The 18568-nt window shown below is 44.2% G+C and overlaps 1 protein-coding gene across 13 annotated transcripts in view; it reads right to left on the minus strand.

Moving 5' to 3' along the window:
• LOC147124842 (receptor-type tyrosine-protein phosphatase delta-like) overlaps nt 1–18568 on the minus strand; it is a 921962-nt gene that overhangs the window by 564112 nt on the left and 339282 nt on the right. For all 13 annotated transcript variants that reach the window (XR_015079123.1, XM_085993952.1, XM_085993950.1 and 10 more), the window contains exon 3: nt 13684–13829. Coding sequence is in view for 12 of the 13 variants with exons in the window: in XM_085993952.1 (XP_085850078.1) it covers nt 13684–13829 (146 nt within the window). In the remaining variant the exon portion in view is untranslated. The remainder of the gene's footprint in view (nt 1–13683; nt 13830–18568) is intronic.

Here is an 18568-nt window from a genome sequence, read left to right on the forward strand (position 1 = left end):
AATGTCGGCCATTCTAGAGACTACTGTTGCCAACATTGAGGGGGTGATTTTCTCAATGGGGAGCTTTTGGAGGCGGGACTCCCTCTTGTCGGGTTTCAGTCCCGCCTCCATCAACTTCTGGCCAACCCGCGCTATTTTCCCTTGATTGACCTTGTCCCAACGGGCTTATCAGGCCAATTAAGGGAAAGACGGTTGCAGAGAACGTCAACGTATGCTGTTTCATCTGTCAAAAATTTTAGACAGATGAATTGTCATTGTTTGACAGCTCTGTCAAACTGTCAAACAGTGACATTCTCTGTAGTTTGATGAGGTCTTGAATTCAAGATCTCATCAAACTTCTTTCTTTTACAGAAATGAGATGGTTGTTGCATCTGAGAATGCAACAGCATCTGTCATCTCCAACACGGAGGTCCGAGACTCTCCGCATACACACCGACTGAAGCCTGCAGGAAGAAACAAAGGTAAGTACACTTTACTAACACCTTGCACTTACCTCAGATACTCACCTCTCCACTCTTGCATCCATCACTTACCTTCACAACACACTTTTGCACCCCGCAGACCCCCGCAGACCCACTACTCGCCTCGCTGACCTGGCAGGTTTCGGAGCCTTTGGGAAGCCCGCACTTGTGAGGGCAAAATGGGGATGATCCTCTTATCTGCCTGTTAACTACCTATTAACAGGCAGTTAAGTGGCTGTAATCCCTTCCTGCCTCCGAGACAGGACCCGGCGCGGGTCGGCTACCCGCCTCCTGGGGAGATGGCATGGAGGCGGGTTGGGCACCCGCCCCCAGATTCTGCCATTTTACCGGCAGTCCCACCTCCATACCCGCCTCCCCAGGGCTGGCAAAATCGTGCCCACTTCCTTTTAGCTATCCTTTTTCTATTTTTTGGAGAATGGGAGTAAAGAATTGAGCCGCAGTAGGTAAGTTTGCTGTGCACTATTTTAAATACACCTATTTACAAACTAAAATAATCAAAGTTTATTTCTTGACTAGATTAAATTAAAGGCAAATTTTGACAGTACTTACCTGATGACCAATTAAAAATGCTGTTGTTCAAGCTAACGTCTTCAATTTAAATTTCATGTGAACCTACTCCCATCTGTTGAAAAATGTCACCATCAGCTCAAATGTACAATGGATTTGTTTTCTTATTGTATGGACAAGATTGGTAGACACCGTGTGAATACTGACAATTACACTTGGGCTTTTCCTACAGCAAATTGTTCGCCCAAAGGGGAATTGTTAAGGAATGGGTGATCCTTCCTTCCGGCTACTCAGTGCAACATTACATAGAATTACACAGAAGTTACAGCACAGAAACAGGCCATTCGGCCCAACAGGTCTGTTCCACACGAGCCTCCTCCCACCCCTCTTCATCTCACCCCATCAACATATCCTTCTACTCCTTTCTTCCTCATGTGTTTATCTAGCTTCCCCTTAAATGAGTCTAAAGACTATAACCAGGCAGGGGTCAGTGCCTGCAGCAGAGGAAGAGAAAAAATAAAAACAACGGAACCGTGTAATTATCCCCACCCGTTAATAAAACCTCAGCAGGCTCAAATAACAACTTTGCTGCACTTATCAGCCTATCTATTGGTGCTAATCTTCATAATAGCACCTGGTAACAGGAAGTTTGTGTTCATTATTACATTTTTGGGTCTTTTTGTGTGTTTTACTCTAGATATTTTTGGTTTCTGTGTTTCAGACTACTCGTAGGTGAGCGTACATGCTCTACATCATCAAGAGTGTTTACTTAGCGGGCCTCTTAACGGCTTCAAGCCCTCTTGCCCACACTGCCCATAATTGATAGCAAAATACGATAGCAAAATACTGCGGATGCTGGAAATCCAAAATAACAACAGAAAATGCTGAAAAAACTCAGCAGGCCAGGCAACATCTGTGGAGAGAAAAATAGAGTCAACGTTTCAGGTCGAAACCCTTCGTTACAGCCCATAATTGAAGTCGCTTTCAGACTACATGCTGATGGTGTGCTTTCTCTCTCTCACAGGGTTAAACTGGGCAAATAAACAATAGGAAAAAAGGGTTTTAGTAAAACGGGGGATGCATCAATTGTTGCACATGGCTTAGCTGTGCTCAGAAAATGGAATGAAAAATAATTCACTTAACTCAATGGCCATCTCTTGGTCTCACTGGCAGCTCCGTGTATCTATCTTTTGCTCCCCTTAGATGTTCTCCCTTCCTTGAATGTAATCGATGACATTTTGCAGGGTTACGGTGCTGCAGGTGTTGGCAGCTCACCAGTATCTTGCCCAAGTGTCCACCTTCCACTTGTGAATCTGAACAGTGATGGTTGGTACCCATTTCAACTGCGAGCTTGGTCCTGTCCTCACCTAATGGTCACGATGCACTTTCCAATCATCATCACTTGACAGCAGTCAAGAATGGGAAAATTGACTGATTTTTTCCCCCCCCACACCAGGGATAGTGAGACCAATGGTAGCATCTCAACCGCTGCCCCAGGTGAAATCAGCTACCTCAGCAAAGATCAGTCTCCAGAGCTGGGAGTCTTCTGGTCTGTATGACTCTGTACCCCAACGGTAGTGCATTTACCCACTAGTCCATGGGGAGATCATGTAGCTATATCCAAAGACCAAGGAAGGTGAAATCGGTCCGGGTTTTATTTGGGCGGGGGTGAATTTCCTCAGGGGCTCTCCCGCTCCATCGCCATGGCAAGCACTGCATCCTCTGAAGGCTTCCAAATGAACCATACAGGATGGCAGAGGAGCCTGCAGCAGCTGTGGCCAGTGCCAGACCCCGAGCTGCCTTCAAATTCGACGAGGCTTCACTGCAGGCATTATTGGATGGGGTTAGGGCCCACAAGGAGGTCCTCTTCCCTAGGTCAGGGAGGAAGAGGCCTCCCACTGAGACCAAGGCTGCATGGATGCAGGTGTCAGCAGATGCCAACGCGCTGGGAATCACCAGAGGAACCTTGGCATTACATCTGTAACTCCTTCCTTTACTCCGCCACAGTACCATCCACAGCCCCCGTCCTCACTGTGGAGGAGGAAGAGGCTGTGCAGCCAGACTCCTCAGAGGAAGCTCCAACCTCTGAGGGTGCAGCGTCAGCAGAAGTAAGCTCACCCAGCACCAGCGCAGACACTCACACCTCGGGGGGACCTTCGGGACATAGAGTAGTGTTGTCACCTGGTGTTTCACAGCTGACAAGTGAGCCTCAGCAGATACTGGAGACAGGGACTGCAGTGGAGAGTCCTCGTCGGAGGGTGCAGGGCTCTGCCAGCTCAGCTCAGCTGCGCTGCATCTCGACCCTCTGCCTCTGGGTCCATCCGCAAGAGAAGAGGTGATGGATCTCCATGCACAGATGCAGGAGTCTCTGGCAGGTTTTGTCTCCAGGGTCGCTGCGAGTGTGGAGTGAATGGAGGGGTCCATAGCGACCATGAGCAGAGCCTTTGTGGAGTCATTGGTGCATGAACGCAGCACCATGGAAAGGTTGGCAACCTCCATGGAGGAGATAACTCGCCAGCATACGGAAAACATGGTGAGTGCTCATAAGAGAATGACATCTCTTGAGGAGCGTTGGCCATCTGTTGAACAGAGAAACCAGATCTTCATGGAAGTCCTTCTGAGTAGGACTGCCAGTGCAGAAATGGGTCCCACTGGCCCCCTACAGCGCAGCAAGGTGCTCTCAAGCCACTTCCAAGCGCTGGCCCGTTCTGGCTTGTGCAGCTTCAGGTGAGTGAGCAGCAGCCTGGTGCTCCTGGTAATCATCCTGCTGTTCCTGGTTCTGCTGCTGCCACCTCTGCTGTTGGAGATCCTCTAATGCCAGGAAGGGAAGGTGCCAAAGGCCTCCCATGCTTCTAGCAGATGCTTCGGTTGAGGAGGTCCTGAGTTAGGGTGGTGAGAGGGGCTTCCCAGGAGCTCACACTGAAGAAGTGTGTGAGGCTCCAACTTTCTGCAGCTGCTCCTAAGGCTTCAAATAGTTCCCCCAAGCCTTGATCAACAAGGTCCTGCAGCCTGCAAATGCTGCCTCTTTAAATCTCTTCAGCCCTCAGTGGCCTGCTGCTGCAAGCAAGCAAGCCAGCTGTTTTCACGCCAGCTCTCATCGGCGGGGTTCCCCGCAGGCGGGTTTCAGGTGGGGAAAGCCCCAAAGTCGCAACGGCACGGGAAAATCGTCCTTAACAAGGTGATCATTGGTGATTAGTGCTCCGACGAGCAGTCCCGCCAGCAGCGGCCGGGACTGAAGCGGGGCGCGTGGAAACGGCGGTCCGAAAGTCGGACAGGGCGGGGAATCAGGCGGGGGGGGGGGGGTCCCGACCCGCTTTTTCCGCAATTTTCGGACCACGGCCGCATGAAAAGCCGCCCGACAGCTGCCCGAAAATCAGGGCCTATTTGTCTGTAAGTACTTGAGAATGTTATAGATGATTAGTGTGCACTATATTTTCCAGAAAATGTTTAGTTTGTAACTTTTCTCTGTAAGCAACTTACACAGCTAGCCGTGAAGTGCTCGCTCTCTGTCTAGCTGGTTAACTTGTAGCTGTATTTTGATGCACTATGTACAGGGCTAATTTAAAGAGAATGCCTTTCAGTTTGCTAAATGTATATTCACAGTAAGCTGTGTTTCCACGTGTTTTGGTAAGTTACATGCCAAATGTACTGTGTTGCTCAGGCGTACCTAAATTTGTGTATGCATATCAGTTATGTGCTTGTATACTAATGTGTGCTTCCATTTCTGTATTGTATTTCAGTTTCACAATAAGAATCTTTCAGTAAAGTTTACAAGAAAAGTCAAGCCTTGTGATTTTTATGGGAAGATATCAAGTTGTTAGCTACCTGTCTAGCTCTGCATAGGAACGCGCTGCAAGGGCAGAAAAGGCACTGTGAGCACTGTCTCATTTTTCCATTCTATACAAATTTCCAAAAGGAAAACATGATCATTTCTATATAGAGAGCTGCCTAGGAACTGCAATCCAACAATTGGGAGGAGTCCGCAGGGGAGGGTGGCCTCGATGGGTGAATTAAGACCAATCTCAAACTGGCCAGTCAAGATAATAAAAGACGAACATTGGGTGGCATTTACCTATCATTATCAACCTAACTCGTTTGGTTAAAAAAAATAGTAAACTTATTGGCTGTGAAATGCTTTGAGATGTCCTGAGGACACGAAGGCACTATATATAAATGTAAGTTCTTTTCTTTATTCTGTGGGGCTCAGCAGTTACTTCCTACAGCTGATTCATGCGAGATGGTGCAAATTGTGAGCCTGGCACTAGAGTATTTTAATCTCACAGCATACACATAAACTAAACACTGAACCCTTGTAAATCAGATTACCACCATGTTACCACTGCCGCTCACTGGGCAGTATAAAGGTATCAGTTTGGTAATGGGTGGTTTCAAAAAACTTGATGATGAGATTAGTTTGAGAAAAGATAAGTTGCTGTACGGATGTAGTGGCCCTCATCTTTCAGCTCAGGTTATCCTTTATATACAAATAGGTCAGACAATCCCACAGGGGAAATTTTCCATTAAGAGATTTCGCATTCTCAAATCAAGTGACTTATTCTACTCATGTCATCCATTCTCGGTTGCTTTCAATCCAAAGAAGCTAATAGCATTAGGGCTAGAGGCAGTGATGAGAAATAAAGGGTTATCCTTCACAAACACACCTCTGATCTGGGATAAAAACCTACCAATTCCCAGACAGCAACAAACAATATAATAGCAGCAACAATATTCCCTTCTTTTCTTGATTCTCTAAATAAAAATGAAAATGGGAAGGAAAAAACTTTCCTTTGTAATAACTATGTAGCACAGCCTCATAAGACAATAACTAAAGATAAACCCCTATTTTCAAACTACAGGAAACTTTGGTTTATCCGGAGGTTGTATGGCCGGAAACTTTGCTCTAACGGCAGAAATCAGCAGCCGTTTTAGTTAGTTTTTTTTTCTTCTCCTAGCATTCTGTTAACAGGCAGGCTCTGGAAAGCGTCTTTGTAGCTTCGCAACAGCTTCAGAGACGCTTCAAGGTACGGGCCGAGTGTTTACGAGCTGTTGCTGAGCAACAGTGTTTGTTGTCAAATACGGAGATTTTCATCTCCGTATGCTTCAACGTTGACTTTGCATGTCCGGCACTTTTGATAGATCGGCAACACGCTGGTCCCGTCGGTGCCGGATATCAGAACTTTTCCTGTACATCAAAGTTCAGATGGCAGACAGACAGCAATACTGGTATATAGAAGATAATGTAATTTGAAAACACAAAGGTTTCATTAAACTGAAAGTGAGTAATCTGTCATCCTTCTTCATTCAATATCCTTCATATATCATTCATAACCCTCCAAAAATGGTGCCACGTTAGAGTAGAGATGGACAGGTCTGAGTAGGAGCCTCAGGGATGCGAGCACTGTTTTGTCAAATTCCAAACAAGTTCAAAATAAAAGACTGGTGAATGTGCGACGAGTGCTTCGTGTCACTTGTTGAGAAATGTCATCTCGAGTAATGTGCTTGAAACTAACCAGATAGTGGTCACTGCTCCTCACCCAACCATTTTCTGCGTGGTAACCGATTTAGCCAGGATTTTGCTTCAATAGAGCACTAAAACACTGATTGCACGTTCTAATATTTTTGTTCTGTCTACAGTGTAATAGAGGGTCTTTCACACATCTATAATCACATGCCCCTTTGTTACAAGGTAAATGGAGGAAGGTTGAGTGCCAGAAAGGAAGCACTTCTATTGATAGAACACCTTTCAAAGCCTCAGGGTGTCCCAAAGTGCTTCACAGCCAATGAAGTACTTTTAAAGTGGAACTACTGCTGTAACGTGGGGCAACACCGCAGCCAATTAGTGCATGGCAAGGGCCCACAAACAGCAATGAAATAAATGACCAGTTAAATCTTTTTTTTCATGATGTTGGTTGAGGGGTAAGTGCTGGCCAGGTCAGTAGGAACTCTCCTCTTCATTGAAGAGTGCCACTGGATGGTTTACATCCACCTGAGAAGGCAGACAAAGCCTCAGTTTAATATCTCATCCCAAGAGGTGGCACCTCTGACACTTCAGGAGTGTCAGCCTAGATTATGTGCTCAAATTTCTGGAGTGAGGTTTGAAACTCTGACCATCTGATTCAGAGGCAAGTGTTACCACTGAGCCAAGACTGACACTAGAATAATAACGCTGTGGCTCAAATGGAATGTCAACAGAAATTTGGGATGGAGCAGCTCTACCGTCATGCAAAATCAGGTAAGGATGTTATGTGTATTTCTTGAGAGGAGATCTTTAAGTCAAGCATGATGATGATCCACTGATGTGAGCAAGCATAGCATATTCATTATTTAATACTACAGTAAACTCTTTCGTATCCGGCACCGACGGGACCGGGATGGTGCCGGTTGATTAAAAATTCCGGATAACAGAGAGGTAGGCAATTTTTAACACAAAAAAATTAAAAACCAGTGACTAACTTGGCCACTGCGGAAAACTTGGACTCGGAAAACGAAAAATGGATGGATTTGGCAAGATGCCCGGCTATTTATTTTGCCGGTTATTAAAGAATTCCGGTTGTCTAGGTGCTGTTTAAACGAGAGTTTACTGTATTATGTGAAGGCACGTTTTACTGATTGAACGAATTAAATCTGATCAGAACTGTTGCCCTGCACATTCACTCATTGTGAAGTTAAGCAGCTTAAAAATTGTAAATAACAACAGAAAGTGCTGGAAAAACTCAGCAGGTCAGGCAACATCCTTGGAGAGAAATTTGAGTTGACGTTTCGGGTCGAACCCTTCTTCAAAACTGGAAAGAAAAGAAAATAGATCGAAGGCAGGGCTGCGATCGGACAAAAGAAGTGAAAGAAACAAAAGTAGTAGAAGAGACAATAAAAGGTGTACGAAGCTGGACGAGATGGTAATAGGCTGAGATTAGGTGAGAAGTGTACTGGCAGGGCAAGAGATAGCTGCCAGGTGTGAGAGAGAAACAAAAGGAAAGGGGGAGGAGGGGGAAAGGAGTGGAAAAATACCAGAAAATATGTAATAGGGGCCGAGGTTATGATCTGAAATTGCTGAACTCGATATTGAGTCCGGAAGGCTGCAGAGTGCCTAATCGGAAGATGAGGTGCTGTATCTGGCCTCCTGTTAGCAAGTGTTCTCTCTTTCCACCTTCAGAGGACATATGCAAGAGACAAGAATACGTGCTGGGCACCCACTTAAAGGTCTGTCTGAAAAATTTAAATCAGGCAGGCAATGGGTGTTCAAGGTGCCCACCAGATTTTCCTCTGCCACTGGCTCGTTCTTCCAACAAGAAAGGGGCAGCAGCCAGCCAGTTGAAAATTCCCCCCGATAACTTTCTGCATGTTCCTGTTTGAAATGCTGACTGCAGCAGTTGGCAGCTTCCTCCACAGTCAGGTGGGTGGGGAGAGGCGCCTGATTATAACTGAAGCGGCAGTGAGCAGAGATCCTGATTTGTTATATTCAGGATAAATACCATTTCATGGGTCTGCTGCAATTGGAGACTACAGTGAAAATCTGTAGCAAATATATAACTAGATCTACATTCTCGTATACGAGCTGCTCTTCAGATTCCGTGAGTGTGGGACCAGGTCAGGTCAGCAAGGTCACCTGCTGGCAGGTGGGCAATGGCTGTACCCCAGCTTTGTATTCCAGTTGAAAGCTGTTCGGCTAAAGGATACCTTCATGACAAGCAGCTGGGCCTATGCCCGTGGCACTGGCCCTGGGCGGATTCATTTGTGTTGTTATGAGCTGTGTCTGTAGCCCTTGATCTCCCCCAGCCCTCTGACTCCTGCCAGAATGAAATTCTGCAGAAACGGCAGCAGCCACGCTCTCCAGACGCATCCGTAAATTGTCTGGAGAGAATATGCCTCCAAGTCAGCTTTATATATAGTGCACCCAGCAGAAAAAAGCTCCTAGTGATTGTTGACAGCAGCTACCAAGCCCTCTATTGGCCTTAATGAGCAGCGAGTGTTAAACAAATGGAAGAATGTCAATGTTAATAACTTCTGTTTTCACAAGCAGATGCCGTGATCGTTAGTTTCCTGGAATTCTGCCCCATTTAAGGCCAACCGCCACAGTAGTGGCAGCAGGAATCACAGCTCCTTGAGAGCTGGAGACTAATGAGGGTAGCGCTTGGAGGATAGGAACTGGACGTAGTTTCACTGCGAGCTGGGAGATTCTTCTCCTGATTGTCACTATAAAGATAATTCTGTTGAATTACTTCACAAGAGCCCTTTATATCTGTCATCAGATCAAAATCTTGTACGAAGCATGACTGTGAAGTTGGTGTGTGGAAGTCTCCGAAAATTATTGTGGAGCCTCCAATTTTGTTCTTACTGTTCCCACAACTGGGCTACAGTGATGCTTGAGGCTTCATTTTGGGAAGGAGGTCTTTGTCAAAGTCCTGAGAATACATGGCAGATTAAAAGGAAGCGATGGTTCATATTCTTCAATTGCTTCAAAGTCCACAGTGTGGTTTTGATTGTCACTTGTAGAATACTTAAGATGGATCTTGGTCTTGGCAGTAGATGTAGTGCTGATTATCGCCAACTCCTATTAGCAGTACGTTAAAGGTGCTAATGTAAATACAAGCTGTTCTTCTTGTTGATATAATTAGCCGCAGAGCACCAAGGAGCATAATTAGCCATGGTGAGAAAGGGACTCGATAGGGTAGATACAGAGAAACTATTTTCTTTGATGGAGAAAGCCAGATCAAGGGGGCATAATCTTAAAATTAGAGCTAGGTCATTTAGGAGTGAAATCAAGAAGCACTTTTCCACACAAAGGATAGTGGAAATCTGGAACTCTTCCCCCCCCCAAATGTCTGTAGATGCAGGGTCATCTCAAGACTGAGATCGAAAGATTTTTGTTGGGTAAGGGTATCAAGGGATTATGGAATAGAGGCGGGTAAATTGAGTGAGGTACAGATCAGCCACGATCGGATTGAATGGTGAAACATTACTCGAGGGGTTCAATGACCTACTCCTGTTCCTATGTTCCTAGCCACTGACCACAACTGGAAAGTATACGGAAGATGGATGTTTGGTGTCAAAAGGATTGGGCTCAACTGAAATATTGTGGTTAGCCAGTAAGGCAGCAGCTGAGGGAATCCGTCTTAGTGATCTGTAGTAACCCCAATTCATACTATTAAGTAAACTTACAGATTCTTGCCGCTTTAGCACAATGAAGCACAAACACAAAACACCATAAAAAGGTGAGATCTGAGCTTGCCTTCACAACCCACCATAGCGCTGTTTTCCTGACCTCAGCCAAGTCACTGTGGTGAAGCTTTGAGCAACATTGCCAGGCACATTCTCTTGGGAAGAGGGAAAATCCAAGTTTATCATTAGGCCACTGCTCAACACATTTTAGGAGCAAGTTCAGAACAGCATTGGGGAGAGGGCTAGGAGCAGGGTGTTCAAAGATCCTTCCTCCCTCTTGACTGAAGTTATTGCATGGCCAGCGAGGTTAGAGGAAAAGGGAAGTAAATAACTTAGAAAAAAGGCACCAAAACAAAACAAATATGTTTCACCTTAGTGGTAGGAAAAACGTAACCATGACTGGACTATGTTTGGGAGTGGGGGTGGGGGGGTGTACCATGTGTGGGTTAAAAGAGAAAACACCAGAGTTGATGATGCAAATTCTAACAAATCATACGAGTTAGCAGCTGGCTTTTTGAATACAGATCCTGTTTTTTCCCCCCTCTTCCAAGGCATGACTCTCTCTGAGATACAGTCCCGCGTGCACTAGTAAGCCCTTCCCTCAGTATATCGCCAAAGTGGCCATTCTTCATACAGAACCTAGACCGTGAGTATCGACAGTTATTTGACCACGGAAGGCATCACAGCTGAGCCCAATCCTTTTCACACCTGACATCCATATACTTTCCAGCAGGAAGGTTGCTGGATAGCAATCAGGAGTGGAAACTCTCACTGATATTTCCCCATGGTGCACTGAGGACAATCGTAACAACCCAAAATGCTACCTGGCTGAGTTCAGCTAACTCAGCACAGACTGGGGAGCGAGGTTGAAACCTTCTAGTTGATGCAAACTCTAAAATGGATAGGCATCCACAGGAAGATTTGCCTCACAACTCAGTCACGCTATGCGAGAGATAACACGAAGAACTGAAACTCTGCTTCAAGGAGAACAAATACGCATATTTTATCAATTACAGATGAAGCTTTTTAATGGGAACGTATCTTCAGCAGGTAAAATGTTCACTTAGCTAAATGAGTCATACTGATCAAACAGTGTATAATATAGGGCTTAAGCAAATGTTCTTTTTAAACAAATGATTCTATTAACGGCCAAGAAACTGTCAGAAGCTAATTTTTTTTTAAAAATGTTTTAAAATGCAGATGAAACACTTTCTCGCAGAACCATGTATCTTTAAAGTGCATGGGGTAAATTTCTATGATGCAGTGCTCCCGGCACAAAGCTTAGTGTGATGGGGGCTGTAATGAGAATTTGGACAACGCACCCTTTCAGTTTTTCTATTGCTATATTTATGAAACACGGATGAATCGACGTCAGTTACACACGATGGGAGAGGCATGTGGTGTTATATATCAAGCTCAATGAGCTTGCGAACTTCTGAAATGACATCCTTCGAAGTAATCGTTGGCCTCAGATGAATTATTCACCGTTAAGCCTATGCACTTATGAAAAATTTCCTTTATTCACTGTTTGTAGTGAAATCATAAACATATTTGTTACACGAATGTGACAAAATTGAAGTATTTTGACTAAGATTTAGCACGGTATTGGGTTCTTCAATTCTGTAATGCTATATCAGGGGTGGTTTTGTCTTAACCAACTATCGAAGGGAGAGGCCAAGCCAAGCTTAGACATTTAGTTCAATTACAAACATCTTGTTGGATTGGTTTTTGAATTATGTTTGATAGGCGGCTTCTTTTTGAGTTTAAGAGAGCTATTTAAATCTGCTTGGCCCCAGTGATTCTGCGGAAAAAGTTTCTCAGGCCGGCTACTTCAAATTGGAAATAAATGTGTGAAACCCAAGGAGTGTGATAGTCGTTTCAGATAGCTTGTGTGGGCAGTGAGAAAAGGAAACGAACCACGTGTAAGAATGCATGATTTAGTGCAGCAGTTGCGACTATCAGTTACTCGCTCCTCTAACTCAGGACTACTGAATTTAATAACCACCATGAAATCTGTGTCACATTATTGAAACTTGCTCTTTAATAAACTTGTTTGGCAATTAAAGCCTAAATCACAGTCGAGTGTTGTCTTGTTCTCCAGCCTTCTAATGTCAAGGAAGATCACATAGAGGACACATGATGAAATCAGTAAAGCTAAACAAAATGAATAGATTTTTCTGTCCAATCCCTTGGCATGTGATAAATTTACAAAGTTATCTGGGCATCCTCTGGGATATAGAGAGCAAACTCAAACAAATAACTGAAGTAAAGGACTGAATCCCCCCCACATCACCACCCCCCCACCATCCCGCCCAAAATACACAAGTGAGGCAGAATATCACTCACAGACCAACAAGCTAAATTTAAAGCAAGAAACAGCAGACAACAATCTTTAAAAGTGCGCACAAGGACATAATGGCATAGATGTAGAAATAGAATTAGCTAGTTTAGCTGGTGAGGAAAAAAAGCAAAGGAATGCATGCACCAGGAGATGCTGAAAGTGGGCACTGTGACAGAAACAACACAAGGAGCAAAAGGTATACCACAAAGGAACTGGAGAAACAATGACAACATAAGGCAGAGGAAGGAGAGAGATAACACTTTCACTCTCCTGGACCCGCGGAAAAGGTTTCACTGACAGGGTGTTCAGCAAGTGAGCCATTTAAAAAAAAAATCATTTAACAAGGGCATGCTGCAAATTTACCTAGATATCGAGAACATAAAAAGAGTGATCCTTCAATATGAGCTTCCAAAAAAATCCAGAATAAAAGAGGGGGGGGCGGGATTGTAAAAATGTAACAATGAGTTTACAATTTTAGTGAACAGGAGAAATCTCCACTTCTCATGTTGGAAGATTTCAGAATCAGACATCAACTCAAGATAAATTAACAATTGCCAACTAATCGTATAACAATTAAAATGTTATTTGATAAGCTGGTTGGGCCTATACTCATTGGAGTTTAGAAGAATGAGAGGGGATCTTATTGAAACATATAAGATTCTGAGGGGGATTGGCAGGGTAGATGTTGAGAGAATGTTTCCCCTCGTGGGGGTATCTAGAACTAGGGGGCGCAGTCTCAGAATAAGGGGTCGCCCATTTAAAACGGAGATGAGGAGGAATTTCTTCTCTCAGAGGGTCGTGAATCTTTGGAATTCTTTACCTCAGAGAGCTGTGGAGGCGGAGTCATTGAACATATTCAAGGCTGAGACAGACAGATATTTGAGCAAGACAGATATTTAAGGGTTATGGGGAGCGGACGGGAAAGTGGAGTTGAGGCCAAATCGGATCAGCCGTGATCTCATTACATGGCGGAGCAAGCTCGAGGGGCCGAATGGCCTACTCCTGCTCCTAATTCTTATATACATAAATGAGTGAGGCAAGTTCAAATTCCAATTCTAGACACTCCAGTTGGCAAATTCTTCATCTTTTAACACATTTTAACACAGCTCTAATGGAAAAACAAAACAATTAAATGGGGAGGTTTCTGATGAGAACCGTACAGATTTTTTCCTGATGATAAAATAATGGATGCATTACCTCAAATCGCTGAGAGCTGACTTTCTTTCCTTTCTTAGACCATACAATCTTAGGCCTCGGGTCGCCTGAGGTTTGGCAGATAAATGATGCCACCCCTCCCGAGACTCCCGTCTGGTCAATGGGAGTTCTTGTAAATTTTGGTGGTGCTATAAAAAAATAGAAAGGAAAATAATAAATCACATTCTGAAATAACTTCTGTCTCAGTTGCTAGGCAATGCTACATTTCACGAAAACAGATTTCAACATAAGATCACCAGTCTGCTAGATTTGTGGGAACTTATCCAGCAACAACCTTTAACTTCACATCCATGAAAACAAATGCATTCAGTCAGCTTAGTGGAGATGCTTTCTCTGGCTATGTAATCTGAAGCAGGAATTCGGAGAGATAGTTCCAAGTGCTAAATTATGGGTTAATCCAGATGAAATGCTGCTGTGCACCAACACCAGAACCTCTTCAATTTAAAGCGGTTTGAAAGGTAATCCGAGTCAACTTGTACAGTTTCCATCCAACTGCAGCCACAGAAATAGGAAACTCAAAAATCAGGATGTCGCATCCCATAATTTATATTTCACTCCGTACAGGCTGACACACTGCACCTACACACAAGCTAAATAGAGGTGAAAAAGGCTATAGAGTAAAAACGTTAGATTAATTCAAGGTCCAGTTGGATGATTATGAGGAAGAAAAAAAGACATGGGGGTAATTTGAACCTAACCCGCCCAACGGGACGCTACCGGGATTGGATCAGCCGCCCTTCTTACTCCCCATCACAATGGAAAGTAAAATCAGGCGGGGTACTTAATGGCCGGTTTAGTTTATAATGAACCCAATACAGAGCCTTCATCGCATCAGCCAACTGGAACCTGAATTAATCTGATGTTTTTGCTCTATAATCTTGCTTGGAGGACCATCCTAAATGTTGCCCACTCTTACTTGAAGAATATCCTGCTAAAATCAATCTTAAATTAACCTTTCACCAGTTTTAGTCTATATCTCAATTCTAGTGCCAATGATTCTTGATGTAGGGCTCTGGATTGACCTTCTCCATGTCATTTAACATCTTATACACATCTATAAGGTCCATGCTCAGGTTCAAGAGCCCCAGTCTTTCCTCATACACAACAGCAACACAATAGGCAGCTGATGTGCAGTCTGTAATACGATCTCCATATAAACCCAATGGGTGGATTGCCACTGTGCAGAAGTGATGAAAATTTTAACTGGACCACAATAGTTCCAATTGGCAAGCTCATTTGCATGGTGAGTCTGGAGGATATTAAACTGATTAACATACTTTTCTCATAGCTTCCTCATCTGCATTATACTTACTTGGGAGGAGCAGCTGAATAGCAATGAAAACAGCCTCTGTGGCATTTGACTCTATATCAAATTAATACAACATTGAACTCTGTACCTGCAGTAATTCCAGAAAGTTCTGCCCACGTACACGTGCTCCTAGCATGGAGCAGCGCTTGCAGGGAGAGTCGGATCGATAATCGTGGGCCAAAGTGCCCAATTCTTCATCCATTAATTCAAATGAATAGAAAGTCAGTCACTGGGGGCCCATGATTTCCTGACCAGAGCTCCCCGTGAGTGCAGAATCAGTCCTAAAAGGTCTCAACTCTGGAGCTAAGTACATTTACTTGGGAATGTAAACAAATGGTCACAATCCTGAAGTGAAATTAGAGCAGGTCTGGACTGAAGTCTCAGTCCTTTAAAAAGAAGAGAATATAATAAACAGGGCTGAATTCACCTGAGGCAGTACAGTAGAACTGTATGAAGAGAAAGAAGACGATGTCTCGCAAAATGCTGATTCAGAGTCAAATTATACATTTTTAATATTAAATATTAGTTCAGAAGAGGGAGTGAGGATTAGAGAATTTTTTTTCAGGGGAGGTAGGGGTAGGATCTAAATGTTCTGCAATTAAACATAGAAGATAGGAGCAGGAGTAGGCCATTCGGCCCCTCGAGCCTGCTCCGCCATTCAATGAGATCATGGCTGATCATCCAAATTCAGTACCCTGTCCCTGCTTTCTCCCCATATCCCTTGATTCTTTTAGCCTTAAGAAATATATCTAACTCCTTCTTGAATATATTTAATGAATTGGCCTCTACTGCCTTCTGTGGTAGAGAATTCCACAGGTTCACCATTCTCTGGGTGAAGAAATTCCTCCTCATCTCTGTCCTAAATGGCTTACCCCTTATCCTTAGACTGTGACCCCTGGTTCTGGACTCTCCGACCATCGGGAACATCCTTCCTGCATCTAGTCTGTCTAGTCCTGTTAGAATTTTATAAGTTTCAATGAGATCCCCTCTCATTCTTCTAAACTCCAGCGAGTATAAGCCCAATCGACCCAATCTCTCCTCATACGTCATTCCTGCCATCCCAGGTATCAGCCTGGTGAATCTTCGCTGCACTCCCTTCATGGCAAGAACATCCTTCCTCAATTAAGGATGAATAGGTGGTCCTGGGAGATATATTTAGACTGTGAATGGAGCGAAGGTGATGGGCCACACAGCCTTTTTCTTGCTCCAGACTTCCTTAAACCACTTTTATACTGGCAGTTCCTCAGATCAGATTCTGAATGGCCAGTCTCCCTGAGCCTAACCCCAGTGATTACACTACTAAACCTAGCTCCCTTATCCCAGAGGAGGAATGACAGACTCCATTTTTAGTGGATTTACAATTCTGTTGGGAGCAATAAAGGAGCTGGATTTAGTTGCGTAAATTCCAAGTACAGGCTCAGGGAGTCTAGTCACCTGGAATCCAAACCAAATAACCGACAGTATAAAAAACAGCTTTATGTTCATATATTCAATGCTTCTGCGCGATGCCAGCATGTTTCAACCGAATCAGATAGTAAACACTGTATTTACTGTGTCTGAGACACAGAACTTATGCAGTAATGTGGAGTGTCAACCTTGTGCATTCTCTTGATGAAAGATGAAGCAATGAGGATAAACTGCAAACTTCAACATCACTGCTCTATGTGACTGTGCTAAGGAATAGACAATAAGAACAATGCAGGGCTGACAACAGCTGATGAAGTTAGTCAGTTGTGCAGTTGGTGTGAAGAATGTATTCACCAATATGGAAGATACCTCAGTTGGTGCTAAAACCACAACTTCAGTGATAATGCTAACACCAACGAGCTGCTCTCAATTTGTTTGCAGCTAAAGTGTTATAGTTTAAGCCTTATGTGTCAAAGCTATTAGGACCAAGGGCACTGTAAACCAGGCACTTTAAGTGCTAAAGTATGACCAGCACTAGAAGAAAATAAAACTTATCACTCGCCCAAAAGTATAAAAATAAAAATTTATTTTAGGCTGGCAACTGTGTTTCTTAAACATGTCTTTCTACAAATCTAAATACGACGTCTGGTCTTCTTTTCATTTTTTTTGTATACTTTTTTTTAATGATAGTGTTGGTTTCTTTGTTCAGCTCATTTTCTTCCCTTTTTTGTCTGGTCTTCCAACATCTCCAGCTGAGAAGTTAGCAAACCTCTTCCAGACCTGGTCACCGAGAACTGCCCCACCATGGTCTGAAAATGTCTCTTGTATGATTTTCTCCATCCCTGCCACCCACCGCACCCCCCCAAACCCCACCCACCATTTGTCCTCTGACCAGCACTTCTCCACAACAGTGCAGCCGGGCTCAAGTAATTTGCATTGTAGGAAATGTCGGTCTCATTTTGCTGCATTGTAGGGCCATCCGTCCACTGATGCTTCAATATACTGCGCCACCATATAACCAATTTCGTTAGTACTCTTCATTTGACTGCATTAACTTTGACAAAAATAATTACTAAAGTGCCCCTGGTTCTGTGACCCATCCCTGAACTTCAGTTGTTGGGACTATAACAGTAAATAGCTAGTGTCTAGATATTAGCATGGGAGTGCTGATAGACTGCTGGCAGCTATTTATAACCTTCCCTGACAACTGCAGCATTTGATCCAACAAAGTGTGAGGGAGCAATCTAGTACAGTTCGTTACCCACTGCCACCCATCAACGTGAGAAACCTCGAATGCCTGTGAATTAGTCAGATGTGTTAGGTTACAAGGCATCACATGACAAGTCATCCCAGTGTTTTTTAAACCTTTTGATTGGTCAATTTCTGTTCGGGGAGAAATGCAACTAAAGATGTTATGATGTGACTGGGAATAGAAACAAACAATGACTACTTTGTCTCTGCACTCAAGGCACACACTATTCCTCATGGGGACTTCAGGCTAGATTTTTCAACCATTCATAGTCAATGGTCAGAAAATGAAGCCTGATTCACTTCAGCAACAGTACACCTGATAACAATCCTTTCAGGATGAACATTTCCTTTTGATACAGCGGGCTGGATTTTCATTCAGAAGTCGGGAAGGAGGTGGGACTACAACTTTCGGGTTGTAGTCCCGCCCCCATCGAGATGCGGCCAACCAACGCGATTTTCACTTGATTGACCTTGTTGAGACGTGTTGACAGATGAAATATCAGTGTTTCACAGCTGCTTGAAGCTGTCAAACACTGACAGTCTTACTTCTAGCCTGAGTCCTTCTCCACAGACTCAGTTAGAAATCTCACCGGCACTGAAAGCTGCAGGCTGTCACTTTTGATAGATCGCAGCCATTCTGCTTTCTGTGCCAAACACACTTACCTTTGCACTCATGCACCCATCACTCACCTGAACACCGACATCTCGACCCCTCCAAGTCCTTCAACCAGACGGCCCGACTCCTCTAACCTGGCGTGGTTTGGAGCCGGCGGGAATCCCACACGACAACCGTCAAAATAGGGATTAGGCTAAAAACTGCCAGTTAACTACCTGTTAACAGGCAGTTAATTGGCACTAATCCCTTCCCACCTCGGGTCGGCGGGTCCCAGTGCGGGGCGG

Source organism: Somniosus microcephalus, chromosome 1 (assembly GCF_052327205.1).
Source record: "Somniosus microcephalus isolate GS21.2 chromosome 1, FLI_Smic_1.0, whole genome shotgun sequence".
Taxonomy (NCBI): domain Eukaryota; kingdom Metazoa; phylum Chordata; class Chondrichthyes; order Squaliformes; family Somniosidae; genus Somniosus; species Somniosus microcephalus.